The 17527-nt window shown below is 32.5% G+C and overlaps 1 protein-coding gene and 1 long non-coding RNA gene across 5 annotated transcripts in view; one reads left to right on the top strand and one right to left on the bottom strand.

Annotated features, from left to right (window-relative positions):
• The window catches only part of LOC146998662 (uncharacterized), a 192814-nt gene that overhangs the window by 20432 nt on the left and 154855 nt on the right, over positions 1-17527 (top strand). The gene's annotated exons all lie outside the window — the stretch shown is intronic.
• The window catches only part of LOC118205589 (uncharacterized), a 153399-nt gene continuing 137623 nt past the window's right edge, over positions 1752-17527 (bottom strand). The window contains exons 16-18 of one of the 2 annotated variants that reach the window (XM_085811475.1): positions 15614-15676; positions 5936-6082; positions 1752-5193 (exon numbers count right to left, since the gene is read on the bottom strand). In XM_085811475.1, coding sequence (XP_085667601.1) covers positions 4876-5193; positions 5936-6082; positions 15614-15676 — 528 coding nt within the window. In that variant the 3' untranslated portion in view covers positions 1752-4875. The remainder of the gene's footprint in view (positions 5194-5935; positions 6083-15613; positions 15677-17527) is intronic. The other variant, XM_085811474.1, reaches the window with a different exon arrangement.

Raw genomic sequence — 17527 nt, 5'->3', positions numbered from 1 at the left:
TGGGTTAAATGGCGGAAGACTCATCATTCAGGTGGCATTATCCTGACAACATAAGGAAAGGATGCACTGGTATGAACTAGATGATGTAGGAATAGGACAATGTTTTGTTATCCAATTACAGTCATTTCCAACTGTAGTCAGATTCCAGGTATTAGTTCATCTGGCTCGAAAGTGTAAGGCATATCAACAGGAAAATTCATAAGTACTGTTTCGTTAGTTAGATGATGGTATGAGGTAACATCATAAATGATAGATGAAGTTTTAGGTATTAGTCATGATGGATAGTCATATTTGAAAGAGTTTATTGGGCGTCACGTATGCTTCTTCCATGGTGCCTTTGGCGAAGCATTTCTTTATATAATGTAATACCTCATTGAACTACAGCAGTGGTGAATCTCCTTGGAAGCGAAAAGTACATGTTGAGTCAGACAGCATGCAACCTGGACCTGAATGCTACTGCATTGAGGACATGCATGGAGTATTGTGAGATGAAATGACACTTTGCCGAAAAACAAGCAAGGCTTTACCTGTGCTGTAACGGAAGAATGGAGGAACCCGCATCAGCTATTTAAAATCACTTTAACATATCAAGATAAGATATTGTGATTTCTGCATCACAGTTCTTCGTTGAGAACGTGAAATTGCCTGGACATTAGCAAAAACGTTTCATCCATCTGCCACCCATGTTCAACTTTTGTGTATAATTATTCTGCAAAAGTCTTGCTGCCGGTTGCTTTGATTTATCACTTCCAGCATGTTATTAGCTATCGCTTTGCGTTAAATACCAGGAAAGAAATAGGAACAATAATTAACCATTGATGTATAATTTTTCCATGTACGCAAAAATATCACTGAGTCCTAAGTTCTGTACATGTTCATAAATTAATCTTGTTATATTTCACCGTTATCTTCTTGGTATTGGGATTAGCCAGAAGGTTTTAAAGTGTTGTTTTTTTATAGATTTAGTAAGTAGTTTATGTATGACTATTTTTTTTAAACTTAAAAATTCAACTAGATGTGCCATATAGACAACGCAAGCTATACAATTCAATGAAACATTTGTGACATCAAGTTATCATATCTTAAAATTGTGAATTATTATGATATTTACGGACTCTAATCTAAACATTTCCTGCCTCAAGGAATTGCCTTTCTTTGGAATAAATACTTTTTTATTTATACATTTCTATTTGGAAAGTTTAAGCATTGTGCTTTATTTTAGCAAAAATGGGAGCTTTTCTGGCTGATGCCTTCATTTAAGCTTTAGTTATATTTGCTTGCTTTATGCAAGCAGAATTTTTTAATATGCGCAGAGAGCAGGATCGGCGCTAGAGCATGTGCGACCGGTGCAGCTACACCCGAATGCAAAAGTTTTAGAATTTAGGAGGAAGGAATCGGGTGGGAGAATTTTGGATTCTCGGAGTTTGCACTTGGTGGCAAAAAGTCTGGAGTCGGTCCGACTGAGAGTGCAATCATTTGTATCCTTCGTATTAGCTGGCTTATTTTGTAAATTTTCATCTAATCCAGGGCTTCTTTTATAGTGTTCTAATTTCGTTAATCTGGATTCTCTATGAAATGTGATTTTTGCATTTTTTTACTATGCACTAAACCCAGTTAAACAAATTATCAAAATAAATTCCACTCTGCAAATATAAGGTGTATTGACAGCTTCACTTCTTTAATTGGACTGTTGATTAGCCAACCTAATATCAGACAGTTTTTATATGTTCTAAGGAACAATTTTAAATATCAGATAATACAGTATTTTATTGGGGAAAAATTAAAATAATTTCAAAGAAACTTTATTTCTTGTTTATTACAAATATATTATTTTGAGAACATAGTCAGAAAACAAAAATACAAGTTCAGCCACTATATGTAAACTATGTACAAGTATAAGATGCATTTAAAATGAATCTAAGATGAAATAAATATGAATTTAACATTATCACAACAAATATGAATTGAAAAACCATACATTAAATAGCATAGTCCTTAATATTTCAAAAAACATCATAGCATTGTGACTGGCACATGTTAAACAAACTGTTATCAAAATGTATAAAGTTTACTAGTTTCATTGATAGATTCAAATACCTTCAGTGTATTTAATAATAACAATAACTTATTTTCTATTTCTTAGTGATAAGAGTATTAAGAGTTAGCATTTTTGTTTTGTTTTGGCACTTGAATAACATCTAGTCATTGAATAATAAAACATTCAAATTACACAGATTTTCATATCTTCTTTACGTAATGAAACATATTTGTCATTGATTATGTTGGGAAATCTGCAATGAATGTAAGTTAGAAGTTGCATTTACTGTAAGCAGTAGTATTTACATTTACTGCAGCTTTGTAGTCTATTATTAAAGCATTCACATTTTCATCCCAAATTATTTCATTCGATCAAAATGAATAAATTGTTAAAACTGAATGTTATTTGTAAACTAATAAATGGAGTACGCTAATATATTTATTGCATGTGTATAGAAAAATGTGCTTAGTATGCATTAACTGCAAAAATAATTTTAAAAAATTGTTTAAATTACTAAAATGTTCAATGTAATGATGCATATCTTCAAAGAGAAAATCATATAATACAACATAACACATGCATTGAAATAATAATAATTTATCTTAAGATTTTATTACACACCACACTTTCTAAATTTCTAAAAAATTTTTGTAAAAATTAAATTTCTACTAAAAACGTATTATAAAAACTGAGCTTTTGCAAACGCTGCTGCTATATTTTAAATTTTCCAAAATTAACATTTAACGTCAGTGAGATATATAAATGACATAGTTATGTCTTTGTTGCCTGCATATTTAGATTTTATAAAATCTGAGCATTGAAATAAGGAGCTTGGTGCTCAATGATACTATATAATTTTGATTCTGTGTCTCTGTCTTTCCTTCGTCATATGACAGAGTGAATGAGATTAAATTGAATAAAAGTTTGAAACTCTGATTACTCTAAGATTGTAGTGTGATTTGAAAAAGAGATAAAATAAAGAGTAGCACAAAAAAAGTAGTAGGAGTAATTAAAAGTGTAGACAGTAGTTTTTAAATACAATTTCAAATTCTTCATAGTAGTTTCATCATTATGTGGTGTACAGTCCTGTAAGAAGACACTTCCATGTCCTGGACAGATGGTGTCTAGCGCGCTGTACTTCCATGTCCTGGACAGGTGGTGTCTAGCGCGCTGTAATATAGTATTATAGATAAGAAAGCAGTATATTTAAATTAATTTAAACATTTGATGCTCAATTAAGTTCAATGCCCCGAACAGCAGCCTATCTTACACATCCTTTAATTAATTTCTCTGGATGTGTGTATTACACATTAAAATCTCGTACTTTTGTTAATAACAACTGAGTCACTTATTACGCGAATGAGGCCTCTTATTTTTAATTCCAAGCCAACTTAATGAAATATTTACGAATTATTTAAATTTGAAGAAATTACAAGAAAAAATTCTTACCTCTTCACTAATATAGAATGTAAAATTGATAATCTGAAGTGGTCTCTTATTCACTATTCAACATTCATTCTACGCAAAAATAATGTTAATAATTTAATATAATATTATTTTTTTTGAAAGTTTATTTCTTATTATTCATTTCTTACTTTATAGGCAGGTGTTCTTTTATGAAAGGAACACACACACAAAAAAAAAAAAAAAAAAAAAAAAGTGCAGAAACTTTGGTGAACGTCCTCAACATCATTTTTATATTTTGCTCGTAAAGACTTCAGTAAACCTTTTTAAATACATATTCCTAAAAAGAGATTACTAGCTTTATTTTTAATTTGTTCACTATTGAATTGTTTTGGAACTATGAAAGGCCAAATGAAACGCTCAGCAGTTTTGATCTCAGTCAGTATTTTGATAAAAGTTTTCTTATTGTTCACTTTCATTTCTTGATGCGTAACATTGCCATTATAACAGTCAAATTATATTGTTGAATGTGGGCATGATATGTCTTTTAAATATATTTACAGTGATTTGTCAATATCCAGTTTCCATACTTAATTGTTTTGCCACTTTAAGATCGCTCTTCTTCTTTTACGGTAAATTTGATCAGATCAACAATGTGGCTAATATTTGTCAATGATGAAGGTCATTTCGCTGCAACCACAGTTTGAATAAGAAATGCATTTTGATATAATTTAAAATATTTTAAGATATACAGCAAGCAATCGAAAACGAAAACATTAGATTTTATTGTTTATTTATTAGGCCAACTACTGAAAATATTTCAATATTTTCATCTTTCGCACTGTGTGAAACTGACATTGACAAATCAAAATATTAATGGAATCATTATCTTAAGGTGCATTTCTTTATCGGAAAAATTATATGCAAGTATGTAAGAGTTAATTTTTAAAGTGTTTTATAAAATGCCTTCTTGATGTCCTTTTTTCCTTTCTTAAGCATATATTCTTTTCTTTTTAATCGAACCAAGTTTGGAAGTAATGCAGGACCAATGCGCCTTTCTGAAGTAATGTATTGGGTAGATGAGAGAAATACCAAGAGCGATGAAATGTAAAAGATGCACATATAGTTCACTAATGATAAAGTGAAGTTCCGTGATGACAAAGCATTATGTTTCTAGGGCATATCACCAACTTTCGAAAGAAAGGGCCGCAGATGTTTCGAAATACCATCAATATGGTGATTCTGTCACGGCTGCAGGAAGGAATGTCGGAAGAAAAATAGTTGTTCAACGAATGTTCTACATTCATTCAGCTGTATACCAACACAAAAATAGAAGTATATGGTATCACATTTATATTGCAAAAGTTGTCCGACTCGTCAAGAAGAATTTTGCTTTTCTTTGTTGAAAAAGCTTCTTCAGTAACTATTTTTGTTCAAAAAGCAGTAGATTCTGTCTTGCCTTCACTTGAATCTGTTTTGTGGGCTGGAGAATGTGCACTTGGACGATGCCCTTGCTGCTGACCAGGGAAACAACTCCTTCTTCTGGATCTAGGACCTCTCACATTTGGTAGAGGGCCTACATCATCTCCTCCTACTGGTGATACATTGAATCTTGACATTTCCTGGATGCGAGATTTTGAAGGCCATAAGGAGTAGGGATTATCAGCATTGGTTAAAGGTCGATTGTACACGACGCTCTTCCTAGGCACACTGGACACCTGAGGAGCACCCTCTTCACTCTCGTCTTCTGCCTGAAAAACGAATATTTTATAAAGAATGGTAAAAGCTATATCTAGTGATTACATTAGTAATTTGATCTTCTGGACTAATGTGTCTGAAACATTACCAAAAACCAATATGAGGTTTTATTTATTTTTCTTAACAGTTAAAAGTTTAGTTCATTTGCTTTTTTTTATCAACGGTATGTTTTCAGAATTGCACCAGAATCATGTAAATTAGCCTTTACAGAAAGGGTAGTTCAGAATAGTAGCTCTGATTCAGAATAATAATTAATATTTCAGAATAATAATGAATATATATTTGGAATTAGCGTATGATGATTAGTTAAAATCTTGTTAGGCGTAAAATCGAGACATACTGATGATCACGAAATGAGGTTAATGTATTTCTAAAAGTAATATATATGTATGATGATAGTGTTTTCAGTTTGGATTCGTTTTATCTTGAATTCATTTTTGCTTTTAAGACAAACAATAGTCAGAACACTTTCTAATTTCATATCAATTCTAATTGATATCGATCATATCATTGATGCATAATCATACAATTGCTTCCATTTAGCAAGCATAATTTGCTATGTTACATTATATTAACTATGTATAAAATCTTAAAATGTAGCAATATAATGTAATTTTTTCGAACTTCTATGAAAAAAAAAAATCAGTGAGCATGTGCAAAAATTACTATTCAACATTTATAATGAAACCTTAAGATAATCTATGTAAAAATAGGAAAATTGCAGTGAAAACTCACTACTGCATCCATGAGACTAGGTAGACGGCTCTGTCTCCTTTTTTTCAGTTGGGCGGCAACTCCAGACTGAGATACACTTGCTCTGCGCATTGGTCCTGCATCCGCCAATCCGAGGCCAGGGGCAATGCTCAGTCTCCTAGACACTTTCTGGAAGAGAGAAAAATAAATACTGATTAAATTGAAAGCATGCATGATATTTGATATTTTTCTTGATGGAAGATTTTGTGATTACAGTATAATTTTGGTAGGACAATATTTTTATAATATTCATTATCTCTGAATCAAGATGCCCTTGCCGGGATTCGAAACTCTTGAATACGCGCCGAGCGTGCTGAGCATTACACCACGAAGGCATGCTAAGAAGAGGGAAGAAATATCTTATAATATTTATTGCTAAAAATAAGCTTATTTATCTAAGAGGTAAATAATTAGAAAAATAGGGCCTGAAATAAAATTGTCATAAACGTATTTTTCTACGAAATGTTCGTCTAGATGTGCCAGGCTCAGAACAACAGCAAAATGGATCATTTAGATTACTTCAAAGCACAGGGCTATCTGTATAAAGGAAGGGATACTACTCTGAGGACGTTTTAAGAAAAACTGGCTCGTATTCACTTTACACATTTGGAAAAACACAAAAACGCGTATACAGCCAGTCCTTTCGCTGAGATTTGAACTCATTTAGAAGGGCGGCAGAAATAAAAAAATTAAAACATATACTACATAAATGGAATATTTTATTTCTTATCCTAACTTCAGATTCAGTAAAATGTTATACTTATCAGATATCAGATAACAAACAAATACAAATGTTTATCAGAAGAATGTAAATAACCAGTGTTAATGTGCAATCTTTTATTACGAGTAGTATGACCAGGACCAAGTGCCTGAATTCGACGAGGAATAGATTTATATATTAGTGTTAGTTAGTGGAATAAAATTATACATTTTATAGGTATAAATAGTAGTTAAAAGAATTTAGAAAAACTGTGCAAGTTCAAAGAGAACGTTAACAGTGCATCTTTACTCCTAATCTTTATTTAAAACATATCCCAATGTTTCAACTATGTTGAGATCGGAGGACTGTTTTCGGCCAAAGAAGGTATTTACTTCTACATGTTCCTCATACTACTATTGAACAGTTCTAGATGCATGGATATGAGCTTATCATCTTGGAAGATGCCATATTCTGCAGGATATGCCATCTCACACTATAGGATGGATGTGGTATGAAAAATTTTCGGCACACTCGTTGGAGAATATTGCGTCTTTTAGATTTATTAAAGAATCTGAAGAAAACGATGAAATATCTACCAGATCATGACAGATCTGTTTCCATGCATGCGAGTATGAGGCAATATTTATTTTGGAAGGGTTATAGAAAAAAGCATGAAACATGATTCACTTGATCAAACTACTTCCTTCCACATATTTGATTAGCATCATAGCTGCACCACAAACGATATTTCATATTAACTTCTGTTACAAGATGCATGAGACTTCATACTTTGCCATGATTATTTTGTTTATGAAGCTTTGCGTTCACTTTGGCTGCAACTCTCTTCTTTGATGTCACAGTCCACTTTAATAGCTGTTGATCTCTTTCATCCAACTTTCTCTTTCGGACATAATTGTATTCTTCAGAAAACGTTCTATTGTAAACTTTACATGCTGTTATGACTTTCATTGCTGTTATTCGGCAAACACCCAGTATTCCAGAGCTTCTGGGAACGGATGCTCCAAGCAGGTTAGGAGTCTGCAATTTGCCTCCTCTTAAAGTTTGAAAATTCTGATACCTTTCTCTAATTATAGAAAGTATGATGTATACAACATCATATTTGTTAACTGATAATAAAAAGCAACAGTTTTATTTGTAAGGAAAACTTCTGGTGGTTATATTGGTTATTATATAAACACAAAGCATATTCATAAAATGCATTATTTAAAAAACCATCAGGACACTTTTTACTTATGTTTGCATTTTTATTCTTATACTACCTTAAATTTTTTCTATCATTAAAATAGTTAAGAAAAGACAAATGACCAAAGTAGTCCATCATTAAACCTGTATAACTAAATAATATACTTTATTTAAAAGTAATTTAATTTTTTAAGTTCTTTGATAATAATAAAAGTTCAATGTAATTAAAATAGTCCATAAAGGCATTTTCCATTTCCTGATACCTTATTTTCAAAATTAGTTACTGAATTAACAACAATGTGTATGTTCAAGCCCACACTTGATAATTTCATTTCCATTTGCTTTTTGTACTTATAATATTTTTATTATTAAACATTTATTAATTATTACGGCCAAACATTTTTTAATGTTTTTTTTTCGCTATTATAAATAATTTTTAAAATTTTTTTTATTATAAATAATTTTTTTGTTTAATACGCTATTATAAATAATTTTTTAAAAAGAATATATGTATTATAATTTAATTGATAATACTGTATTAATGAGATCTGTTCAAATTTCCATTAAATATAATGAAAATTTCAACTTTTATTATAATTGTTAGCTTGCAATAATTAGTTGAGATCTTGTATTAAATTACAAGCGCTCAGCTTTAAAACGATATTGAAGCTAATTAATCAGCTAAAAATGTTCTTAATTACAAAATTAATATTTGTAATATTATTGTTAGATCCCGTATATCATGTGCTAACAATGCTGTAACAAATATTGTATACTAACATCAATTTTCGAGAAACTATTCTTAAAAATGCAAAAATGATTAAAAATGATAAAACGTGATGATTTAAACAACAATAAGTACAAAAAATGAGACATTAAAAATATTTTATAGATAAATTTATCATATTTAGTTAAAAAATTATTTCCAAAATTAAATCTAGCAAAACGTGGTAAATTTTATTTCCCAAATGAAATCTATGTTCTCATAAATTAGAATTGGGGATCATTACAGTTTATGCATGGCATGCAAAGCCAAACCAGTGGTGTAATTTCATTTTAATTTATTTTGAAGTTTTCAGTAGTTATTGTTTAAAAATTTCTTTCGTAATTAGGGTAATTTAATTTTAATAGGATATTACAGAAAAATCCTTATTATAGAGTTAGATGGTATAGAGTTCAGGAATTATTAGAAGACAGTTAAATAAAAAAGCTAAACAAAATATTGCGTTAAACCAATGAAATATTGAACAAAAGGAAGCCTGTTTATATGGGGAAAAAAAAAAAAAAAAAAAAAAAAAAAAACACAGAAGGTTTAACGATTGCTTTAGTGGCTCTGTAGAACTGACTGCAAAAAATAACTTCATGAAACTGGATAGAATAATGCTTTCTAAGAGTTTAATTTCAAGTTTCTGAGTTACTAGATACCATTCCAAATCACTTCATCCTGCAAAGCCTTTACGTGACTAGATGTTCAACGTTTCATAAAAGCTGATAAAACTTTAATAACACCTGCGTCAGAATTACAAGGAAATAAAAAGATCCTGCGCAAACAGGAAAAAAGTAAGTTATTAAACGGATGTTTCCGAGACCTATAAAACTATATGCATGAATTATTTCAAAGATAATTCCTTATTTTATTGCGCTTCTGAAAAGTGAAAAGACAGAATTTTAAGAAATTTGTGAACATTAATAATTTTATCTCAAGTGTGATGATTTTTGGAACGTCGACTTTTTACATCTTATTTGAGAAGTAAAATATTATATTTTATTTCATAAAATAAGCAAGATTTTGCATTTGTAGTATTTTTCAAATTATTTAAAAATATATTAATTGCTTTTGAATTACGTTCTTTGACATTTATCACTGTTTCCTTAAATACAATATGATAATTTTAGAATGCTTTTTTGTAAAACGCATCTTAGGCTGTCGCATTTTCTATTTGATGATACGTATTTTACTGTATTGATCGTGCTGCTGATTTCATTTTTCTACACTACGCGCACTACCACAGTGTAGAAAAACAAAATTTTATTCACAGAAAATTATTGAATTCGTGTTATAGAATAATGTGAAGGTTATAGGCTATAAAATGTCTTTGTACGACTTTAATTAGCGTAGATATTAATTAAAAACTCCTTTTCCCCTACATTTTCACTTACTTTGTTGGGTTTTTCCCTGTTAAAGGGATTTGGCTAGGCGCCAATTTATACTTCTACAAATATCTATGGTGTATTTAATTATGGCAAAGCACACTAGGGCTATCTGCCTCAGAGGAGGGATGCCTTTCGTGGAGGACTTTCTAAGGGAAACTGGCTCGTATACACCAAATATCTATGGAACGGCGGTTAGTTGAACTTCGAGACACATATTCGCTGATTCCAAAGATTCGTCGGATTTATATTTTCACAAATATCTATGGATATTTGATGATACGTATTTTACTGCACAGGATAAATTACTTCAGAACCTTATCAAATAATTCTGGTACCTACTGTTAATTCATCTAGGGAATTTCTTGTTGTAATTGAAACTATACCTGTACATCTATGACTAACGATTGCAGAAATAAAGAGAGGTAAAGGCAATTAAAGAAGTGGTTTTAACGGTTGCCAGTTTATGATCCTAAAAAAATATAAAACTTCATGCGGATATTTTTGCTTTCTGTGTATTACATGCTCCGCTTTTAGCGTATTACGCAGAAAGGGAAGGATGACCCGTGGAAGACGTTTTAAGGGAAGCTGGCTCATATCTAACATTACACATGGCGAAAACCACGAAAATGCCCACGCCGCAAACCCGTTTGCTAGGTATCGAACCTATAATAATATACGTTATTACTCTGGAAACTTTTAAGTGAAAATTGATGTGAAACCTTTATGTGAAAATTCTTTCGAGGTACCAAATGCAACAACATTTTAAATTAAAGACAGTAATAAATCTCGAAATTATGTCACTAAATGGCATTTAACGGGGGGAGGTATCAACCTCGAATTATCTTAATTTATCTATTAACCAACCCGACGTCAAACATCGCGAATTTTGAGAGCAACTATCTCGATCAAATTTTGTTGTACCGGCTCATACTTACAGCTTTTTTTTTTTTTTTTTTTAATAACGAGGACAAAATTTTCTATGATTAAGTATAGGGCCCGGAAGATCGCGTTAAGATTTAGATTTCGTATTTAATAGAAAATTAATTTTTAATTAAATAAAGATATGAGAAAATAAATGTGATAACGAGTCACCAACCCAATGTTATGGCAATCTGAAAATCTAACATACTTGATTCTAACGAACATTAAAATATTTAAAGTATTTGCAGGATAAATTTCTTCAGAACCTTATCAAACTTCTGTTACCTACTGTTAATTCATCGAGGGAATTTCTTGTTGTAATTGGAACTATACATCTATGACCAACGGTTGCAGAAATAAAGAGAGGTAAAGACATTTGTAGAAGCGGTGTATAAACGCGACTGTACTAGTGGTCAGCTATATTCCATATTAGACGAAATTGCAAGATGCCAGTTTATTTGGATGGATGTATTTATGTGAAAGAACGTTTCATTACACGAAAAATAAATCTTCTTCATTGGTTCGACAGTCCAGGGTGGGCGCTGGTCTTCTCCAGGTAACTCTGCTTTTGGCAACTCTTTTCCAGTTTCTGATCTTTAGAATGTTTAGGTCATTTTCAACACAATCGATCCATCTTACCGGGATCTATCCTGAGGTCTGGTTCTCATGGGCTTTGTTAAAAAGATTTTCTTACAACACCGATCTGCATGCATTCTGACGAGATGACCAGCCCATTTAAGTCTCCGTAGTTTGAAGAATTTTACTACATCATGTTGTGTATAGATCTTGTATAGCTCTAAATTAGATCTTCTTCTCCACGATCATTCGCACGCACGGACCACAAAAGAATATTTGTCTATAAATCTTGTATAGCTCTAAATTAGGTTTTCTTCTCCTCGATCCATTCACGCTCACGGATCAAGTACAACGCAGTATCCTTCGCTCAAAAATCCCCAAAGCATTTTGATCACGTGCGAAAAATAAGTATCGATCAGGAATTACTGATGAAAACTTACATTCGCTATTAAGGATCTCTGTAAGAGAGTTGAAACTTAATTTGGATGAAATCATTCCAAATGAATATTAGCGACTTCACATCTTCCATTAAGTGTATATATTAAGTAATTCCCACCCTCAATGCACAGCGTTTGCGATAAAAATAATAATAATAAAAAAAACCGACTTCATTCATAAAATATTTTATTAATCATCGATTTCTTTCACCTTCTTTTTTTTTTTTTATTATTATTATTGTTCCTTGAAATTTACGTGCACATTTTCATTGGCTGACTCGCATGTAAGGCATCGTGAACCCTTATTCACCCTCTGGCATCCCAGTTACGCAATGCAGTGGGCCCAAACGAACACAGCTTCCACTGCAATTTTACGACTGACATCGCGCGTATTTGCTTAATCTCGCAACCGCCGAAAGGTTAAATGAAATGAAATATTTGTTTTAAAATGTGTGAAATTGTAACATAATTTAATTTTAACGAGATGGAAGAAGTGCCGCAAAGTTAGCTTTCGTCTAAAGACTGCATGTATTCCTGCTGAGGCTCTGTCTTGCGTTCCTCTAGGATTTAATGGATCCTTTTTATTTTCTCTCTTAAAAAAGAATCGCTGATATTTATGACATAAGAAGTCAGATTTCACAAACCAAAAGGGAGGAAAATGTATATAACCAAACTATATTTTTGACTTTGTATGAATTTAAAAGTATGTATGGAAAAGTTGTATTAATTCAATACGCAACCTTTACAACAACAGCTAAACTAGGAAGTAAATGTTACGTAAATATGGAATCTTAAATAGACAGAAATAATAATTTGTTAATTTACTGAATATCAAAATTGCTTAATAATTTTTAACATACTTTATAAACATCTTATTATAAATTATTAATTTATTGTAAATTAAATAAGTGGCTAATTCATATTGTATTGTCAGTGTACTATTAATAACTATGAGTTTTAATTATTTATCACTTTTTTTGAAAATGTTCTGACAAAAAATATTGCGAAGTAATATACAGTTTGTCCTGCACCATTGTGGTCTCATTTGAGTTTAGTTTCCTTTCATTGGCTGAAGCTACTTATACCTTTCATGATCATAAATGATTCATCATTATTTCTATTTAAAATGCCCATGATATAATGAGTTTATTCTGAATTTATTATTTGGCATTATCTCGAATGATTGTTGCCGTTAAGAACAGAGCCAAAAGAAGCTACTCAAAAACCGCGACCTTAGGATCAATGCCAAAAGCATCCAAAATGTCAGTGGGAAACAAACTGCCAAACATCAGCGAGAAAAGTATCGGGGACATTTTTTGATTAGGTATTGTTAATTTTAAGTGATCCCTTTGTATTTATTAACTTTTCAATTACGGAAGAGAAACTTTATATTGGTTCACTGGAATGAAAATATAATATATAAAGACAAAAGAATACGAAATAAATGTAGAATTTAGATGAAAATAATGCCACCTTACGATTTCGAGAATAAATGAATTTTTGTACATATAATTTAAAAACATGAATAGTAAAATTCTAAACCATTCTAAATCATAGATCGTCAAGATGCGCTCAGCAGTAACTCTTTGTCTATAAATGTATAGAACTATGGCAGAAAAAATTTAGAACCGAAAAGAATTTAATACTGGCTTGAAGAATCATGTTTTTGAAAATATTATAAAATCCTTAACAGTAAAGAAAAATTCAACAGAGTAAAGAAAATTAGAAATATCAAGAAATCGTAGTAAGAACTAGAATTTGTAGATTCTGAAATGAGTACGTTAAAAACGTCGAGGTGAAATGATCTTTTTTAATTAAGAGATCAAAATATTAATACGAAACAGTAAAATACACTGAAGTGACAAAAGTCATGGGATACCTCCTAATATTTTGTCGGTCCTTCTTTTGCCCGGCGAAGTGCAGCAACTCGAAGTGGTATGGACTCAATAAGTCGTTGGAAGTCCCCTGCAGGAATATTGAGCCATGATGCCTCTATAGACGTCCATAATTGTGAAAGTGTTGAAGGTGCAGGGTTTTGGACACGAACTGACCTCTCGATGATGTCCCTTAAATGTTCGATGGGATTCATGTCGGGCGATCTAGGTGGCCAGATCATTCGCTGGAATTGTCCAGAATGTTCTTCTAACCAATCGCGAACAATTGTGGCCCGGTGACATGACGCATTGTCATCCATAAAAATGCCATCGTTGTTTGAGTACGTGAAGTCCATGAATGGCTGTAAGTGATCTCTAAGTAGCTGAAGTATCCATTTACAGTCAATGATCGGTTCAGTTGCGGCAGAGGATCGAGTCCATGCCATGTAAAAACAGCCCAGACCATTATGAAACCACCACCAGCTTGAACAGTGCCTCGTGGAGTCTGCGCCACACTCGAACCCTACCATCAGCTCTTACCAACTGAAATCGTGACTCATCTGACCAAGCCACGGTTTTCCATTCGTTTAGGGACCAACCGATATGCTCACGAGCCCACGAGAGTTGCTGCAGGAGATGTCGTGCTGTTAGTAAAGGCACTCGAGTCGGTCTTCTGCTGGCACAGCCCAAGGAAGACAAATTTCGCCGCACTGTCCTATCGGACACGTCCCTCGTACGTCCCACATTGATTTCTGCGGTTATTTGGCGCAGTGTTGCTTATCTGTGAACATTGACAACTCTACGCAGACGTCGCTGGTCTTGGTCGTTAAGTGCAGGTGGTCGGCCACTGCGTTGTCCATGGTCGGATGTTATGCCTGAAATTAGATACTCTCGGCACACTCTTGACACTGTGGATCTCGGAATGTCGAATTCCCTAACGATATCCGAAATGGAATGACCCATGCGTCTAGCTCAAACTACCATTCCGCGTTCAAAGTCTGTTAATTCTTGTCGTGCGGCCATAATCACGTCAAAGCCTCTTCACATGAATAACTTGAACACAAATGAAAGCCCTGCCAAAGCACTTCGCATTTATACATTTTCTACGCGATATTACTGCCATCTGTGTATTTGCATATTGCTATCCCAGGACTTTTGTCACTTCAGTGTAATATGAGTTTAGCAACATATTAATGTAGATTATCTTAAGTAATTCTGAATGAACAAAACTTCATTTAGCGTCTATGTTGTACCGCTGGAAATAATAATTGAAGATATCTACTAAAGTTTTGTGGCTTTAAAATTCGGCACACGTCGGGCATTTAAACATGAGTCGAAGCACTGGGCAAAAATTTTATTTCTCCGTTTTTGAAAACCATTTCAATTTATTTTGTCGTTAAGTTTTAGTTGTATTAATACAGTTAAAATAGCAGACCTAAGGTTGCTTTATAGTATATAAGTAATGCCAAAAAACTAGATAAAATGGTATCTAAATAATTTCTTCAGGTAAAGATGATATGATCATCTCTGTAGACCATATTTGTGCCATTTATTAATTAGCTGTATTGGATTGAATTCGGAAATTTTTGCTTTCCACTCTACACTAGGCTTGCTCTTTTACTTGGTTAGTTGATCAGATAACATTTGTTAATGCGCGTAACGCTTTCATTTAATATACGTAGCGTTTTTTTATTTTTATTTTGCTCTTTCTTCCATCTTTTCTTTTATACTTTTCTCTGAAGTTAATTGTTTTCTTGAAATGGCTCAATTTATTAAAATTTAAACAGACACTCACCTCGACAGCTGGTGCAGGTGTATTCATAGATATGGACCTGAAAACATCGTCCTCTTGTGCATCCTGTAAAAGAATTCAAACGTAAGAATTTGTGAAAAATGTATGTTACATCCATTCGGCAATATGAAATGTAATGTATTCTATATTAGCAAAGTCCAGTATAACAATGAGGGAATCAAAACGTGTCAACGTGTCCTGCTTAAAGTCTTACTAAATATAACGATATGTTATCCAAGACCTTTACTAGTCTGTTACAAAGGCTATGGTGGTCCGTATTTTAGACCAAGTAACATTTTACGCAGGGAGCTATGAACAGAACCCTGAGTTAATATTAGACAGGCTTCTCATCGACGTTGAGCGTCGGATGGAGATTGTTTAACTACATCTTTAATGACGAGAAGGCAAAAGTATAATCTTTAGATCTGTTCCGTCAAATAACGCTGAAGTTAAGAGCTAAGTGGTGATCTTATCTCAGGTTCTAAGTATTTCAAATATGTGTGTGGTTTAGTTGATAAAATGCGTAATTGGCAAACAGATTGATACGAAAGGCGAATTTTAGGACAGAGTGAGTGCCTCTATATACGCTTAGGTTTTGACAAGTGAAAAGGTTGAAAAACTTCATTTCGAATCACGTAATTAGATTTATGCTGAATTGGATGTTAAATATCACTTTGTCTAATACTGATGCATGCAGCGAACAACAAATCCAAAATAGTGACTGTGTTACAAAATTTGAAAGATTTTCTTTTACAGTAATTTAACTAACTGAGAAGTGTTTTTTAAATGCTGGGACATAAGAATTCAATGTATCACAAAAGTGTATGTTAATATTATAAAACAATTTTAAGTTTTGGAGTTTATGACGATAGAGTAAAAGTTATTAGGACAGTAGAGATTTGAGGAATGTAAATTGTAATGCAGATTCCGCATTTAGTAATATTAAATAAATGAGTTTCCAATTGTACTATTCCACTGTATTATAAAGAAGTCGCCCTGGTCTGTGTAATGGTTGGCGACATTAACTATCTTACCGAAGGGCCCGTATTCTAACCTCCGGAGAAGGTATAGATGTTTGTAAGAGGATATAGCTTCTCTGTAGCATAATGGCACTCAAAACATAGGCGAGCCAAAAGTACTCTCGAGTGTTTTGATGGTAGGGAAAGAGGAGTGGTGAATCCTTGGACTATCTATCGGGATGTTCTCCATCAAAACTTGGAAGGAGCTGCACAGTTAGTGCTATTGGGCTACATCTACATAACCAGTGATGAAATTCTGGTGTTCCGCCCCCTTGAATCTATACCTATATTGTACAGGAAAAATACGTTATTTCCCCTACGATTTCAGGGATATTTAAGAAAGCAAGGCAACTTAAACTAGATGTTTTATAAGTTTAAATTCATTTTTCTCAAGAAAATGAGATATCTGCGCCGCGGCGAATTAATATCCGATAATAAAAATGTATTTGCTATATTAAGAAACATACTACGTCTATTATAAACGTTGAATTTAATGAGTAAGACGCTGACGGCATCGATATTTTATTCAGTAGAATCTTTCGGAACGTTAGATCCTTAATTCGAGCTCAGATTATAACAGACAATTCGCTTACTTCCCTTTTCCTTTTTTTGATAGCAGGAAATCTCGTAATTTCTTTAAAATTTATATAATGTATTTCTGAAATCGTCTCAAATCAACTATTAACGAAATTTTTGTGAAGCTAATTTTCAATTTATATCTCTTGTTACGATTTATACTCACATTTATGTAATCATCTCTACCAGGGAATAATATCATTACTAGTGTGTTTTAACTGACAATAGGAGTGCTACAAAACGTTTTGTTACAAATTATAAAATTTACGACTCTCAGAAAAATGTTTTAAACATTCGATGCTTATCATTATTGGCGTTTTGA

This window comes from Stegodyphus dumicola, chromosome 2 (genome assembly GCF_044657685.1).
Source record: "Stegodyphus dumicola isolate Sdum_Otavi_A_Nest chromosome 2, ASM4465768v1".
NCBI classification, from domain to species: Eukaryota; Metazoa; Arthropoda; class Arachnida; order Araneae; family Eresidae; genus Stegodyphus; species Stegodyphus dumicola.
Note: the sequence above shows the minus strand (reverse complement) of the source record. Positions and strands in the feature narration are given on the sequence as shown.